We start from the raw sequence: 22,606 nt of genomic DNA, 5'->3' as shown, positions 1-22,606 counted from the left end.
AGCAATCAGAACAAACTCTCTTAAAAGTGCTGCTGATCTGATTTATTCTTCTTAATTTTTTTTTGTTTTTTTGTCTGGCATCATTTTTATATCTACAAAGTGGTTGAAGTAAAGGCTGCTGAACTACCATCTGAGAAAATGCCTGTGACTAAAGCTAAAATGGAGACTGAGATGCCTCTAGCCAAAGGTATGCTTGGTTGGTCATGAGAGATACAAATCAAATTTGCATCTCTGCTCCCAATATTTACAGGGTAACCATTATTAACGCTTTAACACATTTAAAAAAAGATATATGTTATTAATACTTATTAATCTGCTATGAGGTAAATATGTTTAAAGAACCTTCAATAAGCCAAACCATAGAAAAGATGTGCATTTTGGCAGTACTAAAGATTATCCCCAAACTAATAGTATTTTAAGATGCTATTTTATTTTTTATTTAGCAATAAAAAAATAATCCTTAAGATTTAGATTAAGATAGGGCAATATGACTACTCTTTCATGTTGGTATGCATGTTTTGTTGAAAAGTGTTTTACCACCGTTGCATGGTGAAATCTTGAAATCTTTCATCTTTAAAGTCTTTGCAGCTTCTGAGAAGAAAATTCACCAAATTCCCCATACAGTGGAAGCAACGCAGATTTACTTGGAGGAAATGTTTTTGAAGGAGGAAATTGTGGAAGAAAGTGAAAGCATGCTTCTTAAGCCTGAGGAAATTGTGTCTCTTCAAGAAGATATTGTAAGGACGAATGTGAGTTATTACAGTAGAGAATCAGCCACTGAAGATTTGAAAACAGTTGAAACCAAGGTTTCCCAGAAGCTAGAACCTTCTTTTGAGCTATTACAAATCATGGAGATACCCGAAACTACCTCATCGAAGCAAGAAATGCACAATGAGAACATTGAGTTGCCACTGAGAAGTCAAGAAATTATGCTAGATAAAAAGAAAAAAATGAAAGATATACCTCTACAAAAGAGAGATGACACCCCCAGAAAAGAGGTGGACAATCAGAGAGTAGTAGTTCACAAGAAAGAGTCCGTTCACTTACATCAGTCTGTTTATGAAGACAACAGATTACAAGAAGAAACCCCTCAGATATCACCAGAGATAACACGATTAGTAAAAACAAAAGAAAATGGAACTAAGTTGACGGAAGTTCGTAAAGTACTTGAAAGAGGTAAACCTTACAATCTTAAGCAAATGCCTCAACTGGTATATTGCGATCTTTACTTGAATTTCTTGCCTTCAGATATTTGCTAAAAAAGGCAATTGTGGTTTTCTTTTTTGTGTCTTAAGTCACGTGCTTGCTTTTTCCCCCCTAAAGTTCCTTCTTAGCTTCTTCTATCTTGAATGTTTTATAATTCCTAATTAGACAAGAAGACCCAGGCTATTTCAACTCCTGTGTCACAAGTTGTTTTACATACAAATATTACCTGGGAGATTTGGTGCTATTACTCTTCAGTTCTTTGCTCAACCTATGATGTGTCTGTATGGCAAGGTATATTTCTTGATTGTGATCATGGCTTACTTTTATTTTAAGAACCAGAATTAGTAAAGGAACCTGAACCAGAAGTCCCAAAGCCAACTGTGGCTCCAGTTGAACAGAAAATATTTCCTCCATCAAAAGGTATACAGCAAAATGGAAGAACCACTTCTTTGTTATTATGTGTGTGTGTGTTTTTTTGTTTGGGTTTTTTTGGTCATGTTTAAATGTTCTTTGACCAGTCCAGTTTTACATTATCCCACATGTGCCTTTATTATTTTTGATTATTATTACTATGCTATTGTTTTAATTAAAGAGCCAGAAGTTGAAAGGAAACCGGAGGCACAGAAGCCAAGTGTGACTCCAGTTGAACAGAAAATGCCTCTTTCAAAAGGTATTCAAAGTCACATTGTGGTAGAACTCTTTTCTGGTCTGTTTGTCAGTCTTTGGTATGTTTGATTGTTTTGTTAGTCTAATGATCTTTTTTCTGTGCTCATCTTTACATGGTCTTTCTCTTGTCTTTTTTTAATCTTTCAACTTATCTTTGTTGTTCTTGCTTGTGATTATGACATTGTTTTATTTAAAGAGCCAACTGTTGAAAAGAAACCAGTTCCTGAAGTACCAAAGCCAACTGTGGCTCCAGTAGAACAGAAAGTAATATCTCCTCCAAAAGGTATTTAAAGAGTAAACTGGCAAACGTTACTGGTCTATAGTCTTTGTTATGTGTGGTTATTCTTATTTGTGTTTATCTTTAAATGTTCCACGTCCAGTCAAATAACATCTTTTTCCACATTTTTCTTCACTATTTTGTGTGTGATTGTGGTATTATTTCATTTAAAGAGCCAACTATTGAAAAGGAACCATCTCCTGTGGCACCAAAGCCAACAGAATCTCCAACAGTTGAACAGAAAGTCTCTCCTCCCACAGGTAGTCTCTGTTTTCATGTCTTCTGTATCAATTCTTATTGTTGTTGGTGTTCCCTTCTGTTTTTAATGTGGTGGTCTTCAGTTTATTCTTTATTCTGCTTTTTTTAAAGTATCTTTTAAATCTTGTCATGTTATTACATTTTTTTCTTAAAATTCTTACTAACTTTGACATTGTTTTTATGCTTCTTAATCAACATTATTGATGAAAGTTGTCTACTGTAATCCACTTTGTTTAAACATAAATGTTAGGTTACTATTCACAAATTGGAAAAATTAAAGCAAGTATTCACCTATTTTGCTCATGTTCTTGTCCTTTCATACCTATATTACTTTCTTTTTTCCATGGAACTCCAATGGAGATGTTTAGTGGAATGTCTGAGCTACTGTATACCAGGATAGAGGATAGGGACCAGGGTCAAGTTCCATAAAATACTGACACAAAATTGCCTCATACAAGTGATTTATATGACCTGTGATTTTTCTATTCAAAGTTTTCTAAAGCCATATGATCTATGAAAATGTAACTGCTATAGTTACTTTGTCTTTTGCGGAGGAAAAAAAAGGAAATGTTTATAATATTATATCCCAAACATTTCCTTTTTTTTTTCTCCGCAAAAGACAAAGTCATATAAAGGTTTTTGAAAGACACAAGGAGAGTAAATTATGACAGAATTTACATTTTTGAGTGAATTCTCATTCTAACTTGTATGTGTGTTGTATATGCAGACAAGGGCCCTGTTACAGCTCCTGGACCTGCTCCCAAAGGTATGTTACTGTATGACTAAATAGACACAAATCTTCCAAGTTTGATTATCAAACATATAATGCCTGTCCAAAAAAAGTTGCTGTTTGTATTTAAATAGGGAAATGCTTAAGAGTCTATGATTGGATCATTATTGCAGTGATTATTATGTTTTTAGCATGTTATATGTTTGGCTACAGTTATTTTAACCCTATTTGATGGATTGTGTAGATTTTCTTAAATAACCACATAGAAAGACACATCATGCCCATATTCCAGATTCATCAGGCTAAAACTGTAAAAGAAGGTTTGGGAGAGAGCGTGAAAAATCATTTAAAAATAATAATACAGAACACTCACCACACACCCAGCTGATTGGTGGAGAGGAGACTGAGTGACTTGGCCAGGATGCCGGGGTTACACCCCTACTCTTTATCGAAGGACATCCTGGGATTTTTTTTTTTTACGACCACAGAGAGTCGGGAACTCGGTTTAACGTCTCATCCGAAAGACGGGCCATTTTCACACATGAATCATTTTCAAACATGAAGTCCAGACTTAAATTCATTGAATTCATTGTAAGTCTTTGGGGTATGCTGGAGGAGACTTTATAGAGTGCTGGACTCTCACATTGTTAATACAAGATCTTGACCAAAAATTGATAGAACTTTTTGATGGAAATAACATCACAACATTTTTATTTCCATAAGGTCTGGACTCAGAGAAATGATTCTTCATGCTCCCTCCCAACCATTTTTCACAATTTGAGCATGATGAATCTTGACATTTTCATCCTGGAATATGGCCATGATGTGTCTTCCTACATGGTTGTTTAAGAAATGAAAATCTACACCACATACATTTGTCAATTAAATCCATAATTTAATTATGGTTAAAAGAACTGTTGCTAAACATATAACATGCTAGAAACATAATCACTGCAGTAATGATCCAATCATAGAGGCATTTTAAATGTGCCTATTTAAATCCAAACAGTGACTTCTTTTTGGCCAGGCAGTGTATTTCAGGCATTTATTCAGGCATCACATTTTATGTCTGCTTGCTGTAATGTTTGTTTTGTCTCAATTTCGTTAGATTATGTATTTTATTTATTTTTTCTTTACTTTTATGCTGTACAGTTGGGTCAGTGCTATTTATGATGGTTGAGGTTAATTTCATCTTAATTCCTACATTCCTCATCAAAAAAGGGGGAAAATGTGAATAGTATTTCATGAAGGTGACTTTAGCTTCAACCCTACTGTGTGATATGTGTGCAGGTGTCTTGTCATGCTGATTGTACTGTCCATGTTATGTGATATTGTGACATTTATTGCCTTAGAAACAACTAGCACTACACAATCACTTCTTAAACAAAAGAGTAAGATTCACATCGAGGAAGAGGAAATATTGGAAATGCCAACCATAAAGAAAGTAACCAGAAGATCAAAGGAAACTCAGGAAGATCATGAAGTTATATCACTTAAGAAAGTCAACAAGATTCAGTGTGAAGAACTAACAAAAGAAGCAGGACAACTTCTCCGGAAAGTCGAGAAAGCTGATATAATTGGAGAAGAGATGGTGTATTCAGAGGCTGTTACTGAAGTCAAACACACTAGCAGTTATGAAGTCACAAAAGATACTTTGTCATATGAAAATGTCAAAAAAACAGAGAAAATATCAAAGTTGGAAGCAGAGAAGATAGACCAGTCCAAGGATGTGTGGGAGCAGAAAGGGATTACTCCTGAAATAGGTAGAAGAGGTGTAGAAAATACAGGTAAACATGAAATAAACATTCCAGTGGAAGGGGAACCAAAGACACCACAGGCAAGTCTGAAAAAAGTAACCAAGTCGATATCTAATGAGCAAGAACAAGAAACTGTAAAATTAAAACCTATTGAGAAAACAGATAAAGCTGTTGTAGGTCCACAGAAAGACAGCAACATAGACAAGAGCAAAGATAGTGTTGGTGTTCAGAAACCTGAAAGAATCATAAAGGATGAGCCTGTTTCAAAGAAGAAAATTGAAGTGACACCTAGTGATCAAACAGCTAAAGAATCTGTAATGCCAAAACCTGCTGTGGCTAAAGATGAAATCTCCAAAAAACATGCAAAATCTCCAAAGAAAGCAAGCAAAATTCTACCACAGGATGCTGAGCCAGAAACTGTGACGTTGAAACCATTTTCCAAAGAACCTCATGCTGATGTAGCCCCTGAAAAGGTTACTCAAGAACAAAAAGAAAAAAAGCTAGAGAGACCGGAAACCGATATCCTGAAGGAACTTCACATCCAGGTAAAAGAACTAGATGAAAGTGAAACAACATATGAAGATGCTGAAAAGAACAAAAAGCTAGAGTCAATGAATCTCCCAATGAAGAGTGCTACTACTCCAGAAAAGACAGCACAGGAAGGTCCTAAGGAAGAGAAGCCAATGACTAAAAAGCATGGAATTATTCCAAAGGATGAAGTGAAAAAAGATGAGGTATCATTGAAACCCGTAGAAGGAAAAATAACTGCAGATAAAACTCCTTCACCAAAGGTAGATAAACCTAGTCCTCAAGAAGTCACATCACTGACAAAAAAGAGTCCAAAAGATGATGATAAGCCAGCAATGCCAAAAAAGATTGTTCATTCGCTAAAGGACATGGAGGGAAAAGAACCAAGAGAGCTGAAAAAGACACCATCACCAAAAACAGAGTTAACACAATCTAAACCCACTGAAGCCATTCTAATGGAAAGAAAGTCTAGTGCAAAATCACCAAAGAAGATTTCACCAAAAGATTCACTTGAGTCTGTAATTCTGAAGAAGGTCTCAAAAACACTTTCCCCCAAAGAAGCAAAGACTACTCAGGAATCTCCTTTGAAAGCAAGTGAAGATAAAGTGCCGATGGTGAAGGAGTTGTCTCCAAGTGTTCTGCATCTACAAAAGATTCCTACACAACAAGAGGAGGTAGTTTATGAACATGAGCAGGAGGTGTTGGATGATGAAGAGACTTGGGGATGGGAACTTTCTCCTAGGGACAGTTATGGATCTGAAACCTTTGATGACGTTTTGGAGGATGGGGCCATTGAAACCCCAGGAATGGGTGACAAGAAAGGTGAGATGGTAGCACCAAAAGCTTACCATTGGTATCTCATGGTTCCCTACAGTCGATCCAAATAATATCCACTCAACCCAACTTTCATGATATCCCTTTAACAAGTTTCTTCTTTTTTCAAGTGTTCAGTTGTCTTTAATGTTTGATGTTTGTCATTCATTCATTCATTCTTGATTAAACAAACCCTCTTAATAAAACATTGTGTGTCAGTCCTGTTCCGTCATAAAACTATTTGTCAGTATCATTTTCATTCCTTCATCTTTATTTGTTTGATGTTTGTCATTCATTCATACATGTCATCTTCATTGTGGGTGTCACTTGTCCTGGGCTGTGTTTTTCAAACTTGTTTTGTCTCATTAATCCACTTGCATATATTATGAAATGTATATATAATTTATCAACCAAATATTCCATATCACTGTGGTTTTAGTATTTCAAGCCTTGCTTAGTATAACAATATTTTAAACAGATGGAAAACCAAAGGAGGAGGTAGCTCCAGGCAGAGGCAGAGGACTAAGACGTATGTTCATAATATACTTCACATTAATAATATGCATTTATCATTTTACAGTGCAACTGTTTTTTTTGTTGTTGTTAATGTTAAAGTCATGAAAGAATAATTTAAAATTACACTGACCTATAATTATAGAACTAATTATTTAAAAAAAATCTTTTTTATTGTAGCAAGACAAACTCCATCTCCTGGTGATGGCGGAAGGGGTAGAGGGAAACCTGGTGGTGGAGGTGACAAGCCTCCAGGAGATTCACCATTTGGCTTCCAGCTCAAAGCGGTCCCCTTGAAATTTGTAAAGGAGCTTCAAGACATTGTGTTGCAGGAGGCTGAGTCAATCGGCTCTTCGGCTGTATTCGAATGCCAGATCTCTCCATCTACTGCTATCACCACTTGGATGAAAGATGGAAGCAATCTAAGGGAGAGTCCAAAGCACAAATTCACATCTGATGGCAAAGACCGCAAACTACAAATCATTGATGTACAGCTTTCAGACACTGGAGAGTACACATGTGTTGCAAAGCTTGGCAACAAAGAGAAGACCTCAACAGCTAAACTTGTGGTAGAAGGTATTTGTCACTGCTATCCCTCAAAGCATTTAATTTCACAATTTGTATATGCTGTTACACTGTCTAAAGTCCATTGATGTTAATATGTTGGTACTAATAATGTATATATTATGTATTGTTAAAGTAGCATTTCTTCTTTCATCTCATATAGAATTACCTGTGAAATTCACAAAGAATCTGGAAGAAGAGACCTCAGTGCTTAAAGGGCAGCCAATGTATTTGACCTGTGAGTTGAGCAAGGACAAAGATGTGGTCTGGAAGAAGAATGGAAAAGAGATCAAGGAAATTCCAGGCAAAATTCAAATCAATGTTATTGGGCTACAGCGTGCCATCACAATCCAGGATGCAAACGATGATGATGCCGGTGTTTACACATGCGAGTGTGAAAACATCAAAACTCAAACTAATGTCAAGGTTATCGGTATGTATTTTATTTATTTTTAACTTAAATATCTTTGTCAAATTTAGAGCCGGTATGAATTCACCCATGTATGTATTCAACAGAAATTGTAAGAGACTGGTTAGTGAAACCTTTGCGGGACCAACATGTGAAACCCAAGTCCACTGCTACATTCAAGGGCGAGCTTTTCAAAGACACACCTAACTGGAAGTGGTACAAGGGTAATGATGAAATCCCTAATGAGCCTACAGACAAGACTGAGGTGAAGAAGGAGGGTAAAGAGATCACTCTTACAGTCAAAAATGCCCAGCCTGATGACGTTGCTGAGTATGCTGTGGAGGTTGAAGGCCGCAGATATGCAGCGAAACTAACACTTGGAGGTATGTAAAAAATTACAAAAAACTGTTTGAATTCTGCTTATATTACCATCTTAAAATGTTGTGTATTAAAATTTGTATCTATATTCAGAACGTGAAGCTGAGATCTTGAAGCCTCTTGCTAGTGTGGAGGTGGTTGAGAAAACGGAGGCCAAATTCGACACTGAAATTTCAGAAGATGATGTGCCTGGAGAATGGAAACTTAGAGGGCAGGTTCTGACAAGATCACCGGTAAGACCCTATTCAAGTGTGCCACGATATTAGTCATTCACAATTCTGGGGAAACTATTTTGAAGCTTTGTAGCTTTCCATGCTACAAGAAATAGCCAAGCTTCTGATTCTGAGATGTAGTTAGCCTCACTACAAGCTACTAAGAAAAATAGCTAACCACTTAAAGCTATTTAAGTGGGTGGTATCTTTTTAGATAGCTATTAGATGATTTAAGTCAGCTTTATAATACAAAATTTGTAGGGTTTATAATTCTTCGACTGTCGCAAAAACAATGAGGGTGATGATTATAGTGTTCTGTTTTTTGTTATAGCATTTTGTTCAGCAAATTTGCTAATTTACAATTTGCTTCTATTTTAGACATGTGACATCAGAACAGAGGGAACCAAACGATTCCTTACTATCAAAAATGTTCAGCTTGATCAAGCTGGTGAAGTTACATACCAAGCTCTGAATGCTGTGACAAGTGCTATGCTCACAGTCAAAGGTAAGAGAACAGTGAATGTTTTTCTACAGCATAAAACAATGAAAATTAATAAATTCAGATGGGTGATGATCTGGACGATGTACATTCTTACCTACCAGAGTTGGATATGGAATTCACAGTCCCATTGAAGGATGTTACTGTGCATGAAAAGAAACAGGCAAAGTTTGAGTGCTCCATCAATAAGGATGTGCCGAAAGTGATTTGGTTTAAGGGTTCTGATATTGTTACACAAGGAAATAAGTATGAAATCATTGATGACGGAAAGAAACACATACTTATTATTAATAACTGTGGCTTTGAGGATGAGGGAGAATACAGTATTGAGGTCTTGGGCAAATCATCAAATGCAAAACTGATGGTAGAGGGTAAGTCTTAGTTATTATCTTGGTTAGTGAAGTGTTGGTCAAAATGCTTTCTGACACAATTTAACAAGGGTGTTTATTAATGAGTAGTCTAACAAATAGTAAATAGTAAACAAACACATTTAATCATAATCTAATAAATTCACTAATAAATTCACACATTTTCTAAGTTTATAGTTTATACATTTTTTGCAATCCTAGTTAATTTGTTATGCAATGAACAAATGTCATAGGTATGAGGCTGAACTTCACCTCAACATTAAAGGACCTAACTGTGAAGGAAGGTAAAACAGCTGTATTTGAGCTTGAGCTTTCTCATGAGAATGTCGCAGTGACATGGTACAAAAATGAAATAAAAGTGCATCCAAGCAGAACTGTGTTCACAAGTGTGGTGGGAATGAAGCACACACTAGAAATTAAGGAAGTATCACTAGATGATACTTGCCTAATAAAAGCAGAGGCTAAAGGAATATCCACAATGGCTAAGCTGCTGGTAATAGGTAATTTTACCTTTATTTTACCCTTACGTTTATTCGATTAACTAATCTTGTTTTTCCACCTCATTGTCTAATATTTGCACCACAACAAAATCTTGTGTGTAAAGTGTTACTCATTATATTTTAGTTTATGAATATTATTAACACAGCAACCTGTTTTTACAGAGGGTGATGCATTTTTCACTGCCAAGTTACAAGATTTCACCGCAGTCGAGAAAGACGAAGTCACATTTGACTGCGAGCTCAGTAGAGATGTTCCTGTGAAATGGTTCCACAATGAAATTGAAATCAAAGCCTCCAAGATGGTTACCATAAAAGTTGAAGGCAAACGAAGAATCCTCAATCTTAAGAAAGTTGAGAACAAAGAAAAAGGATTATATGTTTGTGACTGTGGAACAGACAAGACCTCGGCAAACTTGAACATTGAGGGTCAGTATTTAAGGTTGTTTTCCTGAAATGCAAAAACATTGCATCGTTTCAGGAGTATGATGGGTTTTGTTTGTTCATTTTGCTAATAATTTTTTTATTTCAGCTCGTGACATCAAAGTGGTGCGACCCATATATGGCGTTGAGCTCTTTGATGGTGAGACTGCTCGTTTTGAAGTGGAAATCTCTGAAGATGATGTCCATGGCCAATGGAAACTGAAGGGCGAAGTCTTATCTTCTTCACCTGTGAGTAAAGTTGCATAAATAAATTAAAACATCTTTTTAGCAGACATCTTGAAAAATATGTTTTTCCTTATGTGCTTTTTGTTAACAGGATGTTGAAATTATTGAGGATGGTGCAAAACATACATTAACACTCTACAACTGCAAAGTTTCCCACTCTGGAGAGGTTACCTTCCAGGGAGCGAATGCTAAGTGTTCTGCAAATCTTAAAGTGAAAGGTATTTTAAAATATAATTTGGAGTGTGTGTGTGTGTGTGTGTGTGCGTGTGCGTACATACATATACTGGTGCTGATCATATAATTAGAATATCATCAAAAAGTTGATTTATTTCACTAATTCCATTCAAAAAGTGAAAATTGTATATTATATTCATTCATTACACACAGACTGATATATTTCAGATGTTTCTTTTTTTATTTTGCTGATCATAACTGACAACTAAGGAAAATCCCAAATTCAGTATCTCAGAAAATTAGAATATTGGCAAGGCAAGTTTATTTATATAGCACATTTCATACACAATGGCAATTCAAAGTGCTTTACATAGAAAGGAATTAAAATAGGGATAACAAATGCATAAGAAAAAGAATACAGTGTATAAAAATAGAAACAGTTTTATACAGTTGTAAATGAATTAAAAATAATAAAATGATGATAACCAAAGAAAATATCAAAGGTAAACTAAAACAGTTATAAAAAGAATTGAAAAAATTATGCACAGATAAGGTGCAATCAGTCGGACGTACAGTGGCACAATGCTCATTCAGTAAATGCACAGCTAAACAGATGTGTTTTCAGTCTGGATTTGAATGTGGCTACTGTTGGAATATTGTGAAAAGGTTCAATATTGAAGACACCTGTGCTGCGTTCCACTCCACTTTAAAACACGCACTTGCAAACTTCCCTAAGCACTTCCCCTTGGGGGAATCCCTGCCGCCATTTTGAACTGCGTTCCACTTCGTGAAGTGGACAAGGGAAGTTTATATGGACAGACACTTGCTCCCTCGATTTTGACCGAGTGAGCGAGTCTACTTCATATGTACACTTCAGGCAGCTTCATATACCACAATGCAACGCGATTGTGATGTCACCACATATCACGTTTAATTTACCCCACCACAAACAACTATAACTATTTTTAAAACAACCCAATATATTTAAAACAACCCAAACACATCCAAATACATATAGAATGCTGCATTAAACAATTTCGTAAAGGTAAAAAATAAATAATATATCAACTCCATAGTGGATTCCAAGTGATCAAGGGCTTAGGGCGTTCCAGTTCAGTCCATTTGCAAAGTTTCCGCCAGTAGTGGGCACTCATGCAACGTAGGCATGACGCACATCCGAGGGAACGAGACGGAGGGAAGTTTGCGAGTGAAGGGCATGATAAAAACGAACTGGAACGCAGCACTGGTGCCACACTCTAATCAGTTAATTAACTAATTAAACACCTGCAAAGGCCTTTAAATGGTCTCCCAGTCTAGATATGTAGGCTACACAATCATGGGGAAGACTGCTGACTTGACAGTTGACACCTTGCACAAGAAGGGCAAGACACAAAAGGTCACTGCAAAGAGGCTGGCTGTTCACAGAGCTCTGTGTCCAAGCATATTCATAGAGAGGCGAAGGGAAGGAAAAGAAAAAAAGTATAAAAGTATGTTATATCTAAGCAATAGGGATAACCGCACCCTGGAGAGGATTGAGAAACAAAAACCCATTCAAAAATGTAGGGGGGTTCACAAAGAATGGACTGCAGCTGGAGTCAGTGCTTCAAGAACCACTACGCACAGACGTATGCAAGACATGGGTTTCAGCTTTCGCATTCTTTGTGTCAAGCCACTCTTGAACAACAGACAGTGTCAGAAGCATCTCGCTTGGGCTAAAGACAAAAAGGAATGGACTGTTGCTAAGTGGTCCAAAGTTATGTTCTCTGATGAAAATAAATTTTGCATTTCCTTTGGAAATCAGGAATTATGGAGAGTTACACAATCCACGTTGCTTGAGGTCCAGTGTAAAGTTTCCACAGTCAGTTGGTTTGGCATGCCATGTCATCTGCTGGTGTTGGTCCACTTTGTTTTCTGGGGTCCAAGGTCAATGCAGCCATTTGCCAGGAAGTTTTTGAGCACTTCATGCTTCCTGCTGCTGACCAACTTTATGGTGACGCAGATTTAATTTTCCAACAGGACTTGGCACCTGTACCAAGCAACAAATACCTGGTTTAAGGACCATTGTATCCCTGTTCTTAATTAGCCAGCAAACTCACCTGACCTATTGTGAAGAAGAAGAAGCAATATGACAGACCCAACAATGCAGAAGAGATGAAGGCCACTATTACCCCTTTTCCACCAACATGACCCGGGTGCTAGTTCAAAGCCAGTGCTATTGCCAATTCAGAGTTGGTTCGACTGATGAGCCTTCTAAGAACTGGTTTGGCTTTCCACGGGCTAGAGAGCCAGCACAGACCCAGGTCTTACATCACTGTATACATCTCATCTTTATCAGCTACGCTAGCGAGGCAGTGGCATCAAAAATGGCAAAAGTTGCGTTACTGATGCACATGGCTTTACGATCCTACATCGACATCAAAACACTGAATTTAACGCATTCGAGCAGCTCGCCGTAATTTGAATAGACAGAGATTACAATCAAGCAGCTATTAGCTCAATTCACAGCTATTGAAAAAATGGTGGATCTCAGGTTTGTGTTCCTCTTGTTGTTCACGGTAACCCCGCCACCAGCCACTGTCTGTTCAATATAATGATCGAGTTGCCGCGTGAGTCTCACAGCACTAACGCTGCAGGAGTCAGATTACATTTAACGTCATAAATGAGCTGATGAGCTCTCGTGATGAGAGCTGAGGTAATCGCGATCACATTCGTGGCATACATTCACAATGCGTTTTCAGTTCATGCCTTTGGAAGCTTAACTTTTATAGAAATTAATTTGAGAAGTTAAAACACTTACATTGCTTAGCATCCGTTTAAATTAATACCTGCAGCTGCAATCTGTGCTGTAAGTGTGATCTCCCATTCCCTATGCGCGGGTTGAAAACATGTGGAAATGGCTCCCTCTGCTGGCTGTAGTCTTTAGCCTCTGGGCAAACATTCCAAAGATGGCGGAAATATCGTCAATTTGCGTCACGAGAGGAATTTTTCCAGAAATAAAATGCATAAATCTCTCGTCTCAGGGGGATATGAGGGGGGAAAGCACAATCATTTGAATATACTCTAGGGTATATTTTAGACCCACTTTATCCAGAGTTTCTACTGATACAAAGCCATATGCTAATCGCTGAAGTAACCCTTTAAAAGAAATAAACATTTGAAATATGTCAGTCTGTGTGTAATGAATGAATACAAGTTTCACTTTTTGAATGGAACTTTTGGATGATATTTTAATTATATGACCAGCACCTGTATACATACTTTTTTTTAAAAATATTAAAACGGTATTGAATGTAAATTCTGTTTTTTATCTAATATATCTTTCTGTTCACTTCTATCATAGATTTGCCCATTTCCTTTGTCATGCCTTTGAGTGATGTACAAGTGTATGAGAAAGATGATGCAAGATTTGAAATTGAATTGTCAAGAGAGGCTAAGGTCATCCGTTGGCTAAAGGGATCTCAGGAGTTGAAGACTGATGAAAAGTTTGAAATCCTCTCAGAGGGGAAAAGACACATTCTAGTGGTCAGATCTGTTGCCTATGAGGATGAGGCCAAGTACATGTTTGAGGCTGAGGACAAGAGAACATCTGCCAAACTTGTTATTCAAGGTAATACACATTTTTTTGTTATGAGACTCAATATATGATGTAATCACATTTCCTTTCAATCCTTTTCTGATCTGCATTTATTATTCTACTCAGGCATCCGTCTTGAGTTTGTCAGACCCATTAAAGATGTCACTGTTAAGGAGCGTGAGACTGCTGAATTCAGGATCGAACTCTCTCATGAGAAGATTCAAGTCACCTGGTACAAGAATGACGTGCGTTTGCATCCAAGCAAAGTGGTGCACATGTCTGAGGATGGCAAGATCCATACTCTGTCCTTCAAAGAGGTGTCTATTGATGACACATCTCTCATTAAAGTTGAGGCTCTTGGGAAAAGCTCTGAAGCAATGCTTACTGTACTTGGTAAGTGTTTATAATGTTTCCAAATGCATGCGTCTCTTGAAACTTGATTCTAATTGGTCAATTGTGCCATTAAGAGGTCAAACACTTTTGTATAATCACCACTAAACAGTATATTTTACTATTATTCATGACAGTAACCTGGACAGTAAACATATCAAATCTTAAAATTCAGGAAGCTAACTAATCCATAGAACCTTGAACTTTGAATCAAGGTCTTGATCACTCTATATGGGTTCATTTTGCAATATATCTTTTGCATAGACATTTTTGTATATTGTTAAATCATGTTAAAAATGTTATTTTCTATATCAACAGAGGGAGAAGCCTACTTTACCACCAAGTTGCAGGACTACACTGCAGTTGAGAAGGATGAGGTTGTCCTGATGTGCGAAGTGAGCAAATCATCTGCTCAGGTGAAATGGTTCAAAGACGGCAAGGAGATCACTCCCTCTAAGAACGTCCTCTTCAGAGCTGATGGAAAGAAACGTATCCTGACAGTAAAGAAGGCAGAGAAGGCCAACATTGGTGATTATGTGTGTGACTGCGGCTCTGACAAAACAGCAGCCAAGCTTAACATTGAAGGTATGTACTTACTGCATTTTTTTATTTTTTTATTCTATATACTGATTGATCAATTAAATTGATAAAATCATTATGAACTGTTATAACCTAGTCTCTACTGCTCTCCTCTTCTCTTCTTTGCAGAACGTGATATTAAGGTTGTCCGTCCACTGTACAGTGTGGAGGTTACAGAGACAGAGACTGCTCGCTTTGAGACAGAAATCTCTGAGGAGGATGTTCATGGACACTGGAAACTCAAAGGAGATGCCCTGCACCAGTCACCGGTAAGGGATTCGTGCAATGCATGTTGTTTTACAATTACTTTTTAAATATTGTTTACATATTATGTTATTATTTTCAACAATACATTCAATTGTTTCACTCAGGACTGTGAAATTAAGGAGGAAGGCACCAAGCACATGCTCATTCTTTACAATGTCCGCATGGATATGGCTGGTGGTGTAGACTTCAGTGCTGCTAATGCTAAATCAAGTGCTCAGCTCCGAGTTAAAGGTGAGAATCCTTATAAGTGAGCAAAAACATATTTGGCCAACATTATTCTCTGCAACCACTTATTTGTCATTTGTGACTTGTGTTAGATTATTTATTCACAATGTTTTGCATTCTTGTTTTACTAAAAAATAAAATGTTTATTGACAGTAACTGATAACTAATTAGAGATTAGTCCGTGGCCAACAAGACTATTTTAGAAACTCCATTCCTTATCAGGAGAGGGTGGGGTGATTGGTAGAGCTAAAACATGCCTCCTAGTTTATCTGACCACAGGCAGTACAAGCAATATGGTAATGATGCAGAGCCCTGTGATAAACTGGAAAACTAAATAGTGCTTCAAGATTGCAAATTGTAGCTTAGTGACAGAGCACAATGACAACTTGTAGTAGGATTGTTTCTTGGCATTATTGAGGATGGCATTTTCTTTCTCTCAAGCTCGCACAATTGGCATTCTGCGACCTCTCCGGGATGTCACTGTCACTGCTGGAGAGACTGCCACCTTTGACTGTGAGCTCTCATATGAAGATATTCCTGTTGAATGGTTTGTTGGATCAACAAAGATGGAGCCAAGTGATAGGGTAAGATTGTTTTCTTTAGATTTCAGCAATCTAGTCTTTAGTTTTCATTTTTCAATTAAGTTTTATTAATGTCAAAACTTTCCAGATTTTATTGTGATTTCATCTGAAGTTATGTAAAAAATTATACTATATACATTATGTACTAAATGTATTATCTAGTTATGTAACTGTATACACACATAGTATGTATATATTATGTTTATCGCGTTGTTTTAGGGTGACAATTCCAAGTGAAAAGTCTTTATGTAAAAATGTTCTGCATATAAGGACTTCCAGCAGTACTTGCTGGTTTTGAGATAACACTGGGCCATTTTGCCCTGCAGGCGCCCTTCTGGTTATTTTTAACTGCTTCAAGAGTGTTGTTGAAGTGCTGGTATAGTGAACTTAATCTTTTAGACATTTGATAAAAATATATTTCTAATATTTCTCATTCCGACATTGCAAAAAATGCATTTCTTACTTAGTATTTTATGTCTGGTTTCTAGTCAAAATATCTAAAAATTCTTACATTAAGAAAAATTTACTAGACAATTAAAAAAAATTGTCTTGTTTTGGGGAAAAAAACCCTCAAAATTAAGAGATTAAGAGTTTTTGCTTAAAATAATCTGCCAGTAAAGTAAAATAATGTTGTTTTAAGATTATTTGGACCCATTTTATATTAGGTGGCCTTAACTACTATATACTAACATTTTAATTGATAATTTGATACAATACACTTTGTGTACATACATGTTTTTACATTGTACTTAATTTTTTTTAAATACCATAATTACGTCTGTAATTAATTTATGTAGTTACATTTGTAATTACACAGTTGGCACTTCCCTTACACATAACTTTGCCATTAAACTTACCCATACCACCACACCTGTCCCTAACTCTACCCACCTCAATATCAGCAAAAGTGCTTTGCAATACAATTTGAACACAGTAAGTACATTGTACTTCTTTTTTGATGTAAGTACAGTACTTAAGGCCACCTAATATAAAGTGGGGCAGATTATTTAGCTTACCCCATTGGCAGATTGTTTTGCTTATTTTAACAAAACAAGACAATTACGTTTGCTTGTCTAGTAAATACTTTTTGTTTAAATAATTTTTAGACTACAAACAAGACAAAAATACTAAGTAAGAAAAGCATTTTTTGCAGTGTAATGCAAAAGATCGTTTTGTTCTATAATTGAATGGCATCACATTTTCTTTGATGTTGCAATTTCCTTAAATCTTTCCCCACCAGCATTTTTAAACATTTTCACAAAACTTTCATGACCTCCAAAATATTTTGTTGTAATGAATATCTGAATATGCAGTATTGGTGTGTAACGGTACATGTATTCATACTGAAACATTTCGGCAAGGTGCACGTGTGTAACGAATGCAATCTTTAACAGTTAACAGTAGGCTTGTTTTACGCATGGAACATACTTCAAACAGAGTTTCCACATGAACATATAAAGCATTCTGTCCATTTTATCAAAAATTCAAATGATAAATGCTGTTTTGACACTCCTGAATGTGACATGACTGAACACTATATAGGCGCGTCAGTTCAAGCGGCGGTGGGGCACGTGAGTGATCGTGATCATCTCTTCCTAAAGAATAAACATGAATTGAATTAATATCTTGCGGTTTGTTGAGGATACATTACTACTTAACCTATCATATGTAGTGTAATCTCTCAATCGGCGTTTCAACCGCAGAAAGACTTCAATAAAACAGCTTGTAAACAATGTCAAGTAGCATTACATTTACACCAGAAGTCATTCAGTGTCCACAGCTGGTTAGTTTACTAGGGATGAACTCTTTCACTAAATATGAATTTTATATATTAGCATACCGTATATACTCCCTACAGTATAACAGCAAAAACATGGATTGCCAGAAAATTCAGTCAATAGCAGGGATGCATTTTATAAGTGATTGAAAATTCTGTCTATTGCAGGGAAAGAGATATTTGCTTTTGTAATTATGTTGCAAAAAAATGGGACGAGCAATTGAGAGAACCACTCAACGGCTATCCCACATTGTTGTGTGCAGGTGGTCACCAGAGCAGAAGGAAGACTACATTCCCTAACTTTGAGAGATGTCAAGATGACAGAGGCTGGGGAAGTGAAACTGACTGCAAAGGACTTTGTAACCCAGGCCAAACTTACTGTGAATGGTAATTAATTAACTAATTCGATAAAATATGCAAATAAAATGAGTATTTTAGTATAATTTAGATACTATTATAGTTTATTATTATTTGGAACTAAGTTTCATTTTTATTTCTGTTTTCATTTTAATTGTAACATTTTATGTGTTATGTTTTTGTGTTGTTTTTATAAATATAAAACTCCCTGGAACCTGTAATGTTTGTATTCCTGTATACATGTATGTTAAAGGTTGTTTTTTAGTTTCATGTTACCACATTATATATCACAGAGCCCCCAGTTGAGTTCAGCAAGCCCTTGGAGGACCAGACTGTTGAAGAGGAAGCCACTGCCATTCTGGAGTGTGAACTGTCCAGGGAGAAAGCTGATGTTAAGTGGTTCAGAGACGGACAGGAAATTCGCAAAACCAAGAAGTATGAGATGGTGGCTGAGGGACGCATAAGGAGGTTGATCATCAAGGAATGTAGCCTTGATGATGCCAAGACATACACCTGTGATGCAAAGGAGTTTAAGACATCTGCTTTCTTAAATGTTGAACGTAAGTTTTCAGAAAAAACAAACAAAAAAAACTGACATATAGAAACTTAAAGCAAATTATCGGAAATATATAAAATAAACAACAGTGCATTTGTATAATGTATATGTCTTGTCTATTTTCAGCTCCATTTGTTGAATTCAGTAAGCCTCTTCATGATGTTGAGGTTAAGGAGAAGGAATCTGCTAAGTTTGAATGCGAAGTGTCCCGTGAAAGTGCCAAGGTATTTTTTAACAGAAAAGTCTGAGAGTACTAAACTAGTAACTAGTTTAGTTTCTGAAACTAGTGAATTAGTTTTAATTACAAATTATATTATTAGCATAGCAATTTGAGGAGAAGAAGAAAAAAAGGAAAAATTTGCACAAGTTTTAGTTTTACAATTTTACTTTAACAAAAGCATGCACACAAGCTGAGAGTGCATTGATTCATAATTATTTGTTGCACAGGTCCGTTGGTTTAAAGATGGTGCTGAGATCAGAAAAGGCAAAAAGTATGAAATTATTGCCAAGGGATTACAGCGCATTCTCATCATCAGTAAGGCAGTGTTTGATGATGAGGCAGAATATGAATGTGACGCAAGGACATCCAAATCCTCTGGAATGCTGACAGTTGTCGGTGAGTTTTATTTCAGTCATTGTTCTACAGTTAAGCTAAAATACAAACAGTAATGACAATTTTTTTTGCCTTGCAGAGGAGGAAGCTAGATTCACAAAGAACCTGTCTAATGTTGATGGCACGGAAACCGACAGCATTAAGATGATTTGTGAGGTCTCCAAACCCAGTTCAGAGGTTACATGGTACAAGGGTGACCAGGAGATCCCAGAGGGTGGTAGATATGAACATGTTGTAGACGGGAGAAAGAGAATTCTCATCATACAGGACCTCCGTATGGATGATGCTGGAGAGTACCACTGCAAACTGCCTGCTTCAGAAACAAAAGGAACCCTAAAGATCAGTGGTATGTTTAAAACTTAGATTCTGTCAAATTCACTGTTATAATATATAATATAGCTGTAAAAAGTCAAGCTCAGGGTTCCCATGGTCATAAAATTTAAAAATGGTGAAAAATCACATAAAATCAGTAAACTTTGAGTTTTCCAGTCATTTGAGATTACTGTGTGTGTATAAATGAAAAGGTGAACAGTTCTTAAAGGGTTAGTTCACCCAAAAAAAAAAGAAAATTATTTCATTAATTACTCACCCTCATGTCATTGGACACCTGTAAAACCTTCCTCCATCTTCGGAACACAAATTAAGATTTTTTTTTTTTGAAAGCTGATGGCTGAGAAAGGCTTTAGAGAGGCCTCCATTGGCATTCAGTACATTCCCACTCACAAGAACCATAAAAGGCACTAAAAACATTAATACGGAGTCCATCTTACTGCAGTGGCTGTACAATAATTTTACGAAGGGAAAATAATATTTTTTGTGCGCAAAAAAATCTAAATAAATGACTCCTCGCTTCTGAGTCACGTATCTGAATGGCGGATCTGCGTCATATTCTTGCACATACCTCGAGTTCACGTCGATAACTTGGTAGATAAAGCCGTTATTTCGGTTTTTGTGCGCACAATAACTATTTTTGTCACATTGTAAAATTATTGTACAGCCACTGTAGTGAGATGGGCTTTGTATGATGTTTTTAGTACCTTTTATGGGTCTAATGAGTGGGAATGCACTGAATGCCAATGGGGGCCTCTCTGAAGCCTTTCTCAGCCATCAGCTTTCAACAAAATATCTTCATTTGTCTTCCGAAGATGAACAAAGGTCTTACGGGTGTCCAATGACATGAGGGTGAGTAATTAATTAAATAATTTTCATTTTTGGGTGAACTAACCCTTTAATTGACTGGAAGAGTCAAAGTTTACTGATCAAAAGGTGTGGGAATCCTGATGCATTGAATAATCTCACTGATCATTTAATTAAGCATTGATTTACTTAAAATGGACTCTCTTTATTGCTTTAGAATTGGCAGCTGAATTCATTGCTAGGCCCCAAAACCAAGAGGCAGTTGAAGATGAAAAGGCTGAATTTGTTTGCTCAGTATCCAAGGAAAATTATGAAGTTAAATGGTTCAAAGGAGACAAAGAACTTACAACTGATGACAAGTATGAAATTGTCATTGATGGCAAGAGGAGAGCGCTAATTGTCAAAAACTGCAAGCTAAAAGATGAGGGTGCATTCACTGCCCACATTGGCTCTGTAAAGGCTTCAGCAAACTTGCTGGTGATTGGTAAGTTTTTCTTTTTTAGAATATTTTTCTGTAATAAGTTTTTGTAGAAAAGGTCTCCAAATGCTCAATTTAGAATTATTGTAGTAAATTGGACTAAAACTGGTATCTTTGCTTGTCCCATTAGAAAAACTGAGGATAATCACTCCCATCAAGGATGCCCAAGTAAAGGAAGGACAAGAGATTGTTCTTAACTGTGAGGTGAACTCAGAGGGAGCTAAAGCCAAATGGCTGAAGAACAACGAGACAATGTTTGAGAGTAGCAAGTTTGTTATGTCTCAGAGAGACACTGTGTTCTCTCTGAGAATCAAAGCTGCTGAAAAGTCAGATGAAGCCAGTTACACCATTACACTGACAAACCAACGCGGAGAACAGGCCAAATGCTCTGCTAACATCAACGTACTAGGTGCATCATTATATTATATGCTACATTTTATACCATGTGTATTTTGACAGCAGTATATGCAAGATGTTTACACTTTTTTTTTCATCCACAGAGGAAGCCCTCAAGATCATTGAGCCACTAGAGGACTGTGAAATAGAGGAAAAGAAGACCATTACTTTCACTTGCAAAGTGAACAGACCAAATGCGACAGTACAGTGGATGAAGGCTGGTCAAGAGATCACTTTTAGCAAACGTATTCTGTATCGTGTTGACAAAGACAAGCACACTTTGACCATTAAGGACTGCAGCCTTACAGACGAAGGTGAATACACTGTAGTTGCTGGTGCTGATAAGTCCACAGGAGAACTGGTCATCAGTGAGGCACCTACTGATTTCACCTCTCAGCTCAAAGATCAAACCATCACAGAGTTTGAGGATGCTGAGTTTACTTGCAAATTGTCAAAGGAAAAAGCCCATGTTAAATGGTACAGGAACGGACGTGAAATTAGAGAAGGGCCAAGGTTAGTTTTTAACCATGAAACTATGAAAAAGTACTCTGTAATCATATGAAAACTTTTGCTAATGTCATGATCTTGTTTAGATATCATATGGAGAAAGATGGAAAAGAATGCAAGCTTGTAGTCAAAGAATGCAGACCAGATGATGAATGTGAATATGCCTGTGGAGTGGACGATAAAAGATCAAGGGCACGTCTCTTTGTTGAAGGTATTTTTTTTTTCACAGCCTGTTTCTGGTATCCATGTTCATAATAAATAATGCACAATGATTTGATGTACTCATGGCATTTTTCTTTTCATCAACAGAGATTCCAGTGGAAATCGTCAGACCACCCACAGATGTATTTGAGCCCCCAGGATCTGATATTGTGTTTGAAGCTGAACTAAATAAGGACAGAGTTGAGGTCAGATGGATGAGGAACAACATGGTCATTGTTCAGGGTGACAAATACCAGATGATCAGTGAGGGCAAAGTTCATAGACTGCAGGTCTGTGAGATCAGACCCCGTGATCAGGGAGAATACAGAATAGTTGCCAAGGAGAAGGATGCCAGAGCCAAGCTTGAGCTTGCAGGTAGGAAGAGTTAGAGTTAATGCAATTTGGTTTTCCATATGAAAGAATATATTTGTTAATGTCCTGTACTTTTCC

At 36.8% G+C, this 22,606-nt stretch overlaps 1 protein-coding gene and 1 long non-coding RNA gene across 4 annotated transcripts in view; one reads left to right on the top strand and one right to left on the bottom strand.

The window, feature by feature from the left end:
* ttn.1 (titin, tandem duplicate 1) overlaps positions 1 to 22,606 on the top strand; it is a 146,412-nt gene that overhangs the window by 41,509 nt on the left and 82,297 nt on the right. Inside the window, exons 66-99 of one of the 2 annotated variants that reach the window (XM_067444381.1) lie at positions 101 to 187; positions 1,540 to 1,626; positions 1,799 to 1,876; positions 2,069 to 2,155; positions 2,323 to 2,409; positions 3,135 to 3,173; positions 4,490 to 6,244; positions 6,714 to 6,764; positions 6,929 to 7,324; positions 7,476 to 7,745; positions 7,829 to 8,104; positions 8,193 to 8,332; positions 8,690 to 8,816; positions 8,915 to 9,181; positions 9,412 to 9,678; positions 9,841 to 10,104; positions 10,208 to 10,347; positions 10,436 to 10,562; positions 13,859 to 14,125; positions 14,219 to 14,485; positions 14,801 to 15,067; positions 15,191 to 15,330; positions 15,433 to 15,559; positions 15,995 to 16,137; positions 18,175 to 18,298; positions 18,562 to 18,828; positions 18,951 to 19,048; positions 19,272 to 19,440; positions 19,517 to 19,783; positions 20,792 to 21,058; positions 21,183 to 21,461; positions 21,553 to 21,961; positions 22,042 to 22,166; positions 22,265 to 22,531. In XM_067444381.1, the coding sequence (XP_067300482.1) occupies positions 101 to 187; positions 1,540 to 1,626; positions 1,799 to 1,876; positions 2,069 to 2,155; positions 2,323 to 2,409; positions 3,135 to 3,173; positions 4,490 to 6,244; positions 6,714 to 6,764; positions 6,929 to 7,324; positions 7,476 to 7,745; positions 7,829 to 8,104; positions 8,193 to 8,332; positions 8,690 to 8,816; positions 8,915 to 9,181; positions 9,412 to 9,678; positions 9,841 to 10,104; positions 10,208 to 10,347; positions 10,436 to 10,562; positions 13,859 to 14,125; positions 14,219 to 14,485; positions 14,801 to 15,067; positions 15,191 to 15,330; positions 15,433 to 15,559; positions 15,995 to 16,137; positions 18,175 to 18,298; positions 18,562 to 18,828; positions 18,951 to 19,048; positions 19,272 to 19,440; positions 19,517 to 19,783; positions 20,792 to 21,058; positions 21,183 to 21,461; positions 21,553 to 21,961; positions 22,042 to 22,166; positions 22,265 to 22,531 (8,028 nt within the window). The remainder of the gene's footprint in view (positions 1 to 100; positions 188 to 1,539; positions 1,627 to 1,798; positions 1,877 to 2,068; positions 2,156 to 2,322; positions 2,410 to 3,134; positions 3,174 to 4,489; positions 6,245 to 6,713; positions 6,765 to 6,928; positions 7,325 to 7,475; positions 7,746 to 7,828; positions 8,105 to 8,192; positions 8,333 to 8,689; positions 8,817 to 8,914; positions 9,182 to 9,411; positions 9,679 to 9,840; positions 10,105 to 10,207; positions 10,348 to 10,435; positions 10,563 to 13,858; positions 14,126 to 14,218; positions 14,486 to 14,800; positions 15,068 to 15,190; positions 15,331 to 15,432; positions 15,560 to 15,994; positions 16,138 to 18,174; positions 18,299 to 18,561; positions 18,829 to 18,950; positions 19,049 to 19,271; positions 19,441 to 19,516; positions 19,784 to 20,791; positions 21,059 to 21,182; positions 21,462 to 21,552; positions 21,962 to 22,041; positions 22,167 to 22,264; positions 22,532 to 22,606) is intronic. The other variant, XM_067444382.1, reaches the window with a different exon arrangement.
* The window catches only part of LOC137075620 (uncharacterized), a 133,781-nt gene continuing 121,388 nt past the window's right edge, over positions 10,214 to 22,606 (bottom strand). Inside the window, exons 2-3 of one of the 2 annotated variants that reach the window (XR_010905067.1) lie at positions 14,815 to 14,976; positions 10,214 to 10,345 (exon numbers count right to left, since the gene is read on the bottom strand). This is a non-coding gene — a long non-coding RNA (uncharacterized lncRNA). The remainder of the gene's footprint in view (positions 10,346 to 14,814; positions 14,977 to 22,606) is intronic. The other variant, XR_010905068.1, reaches the window with a different exon arrangement.

This window comes from Pseudorasbora parva, chromosome 5 (assembly GCF_024679245.1).
Source record: "Pseudorasbora parva isolate DD20220531a chromosome 5, ASM2467924v1, whole genome shotgun sequence".
Lineage (NCBI taxonomy): Eukaryota > Metazoa > Chordata > Actinopteri > Cypriniformes > Gobionidae > Pseudorasbora > Pseudorasbora parva.
The sequence above is the reverse complement of the archived record's forward strand: the minus strand, read 5'-3'. Positions and strand labels throughout refer to the sequence as shown.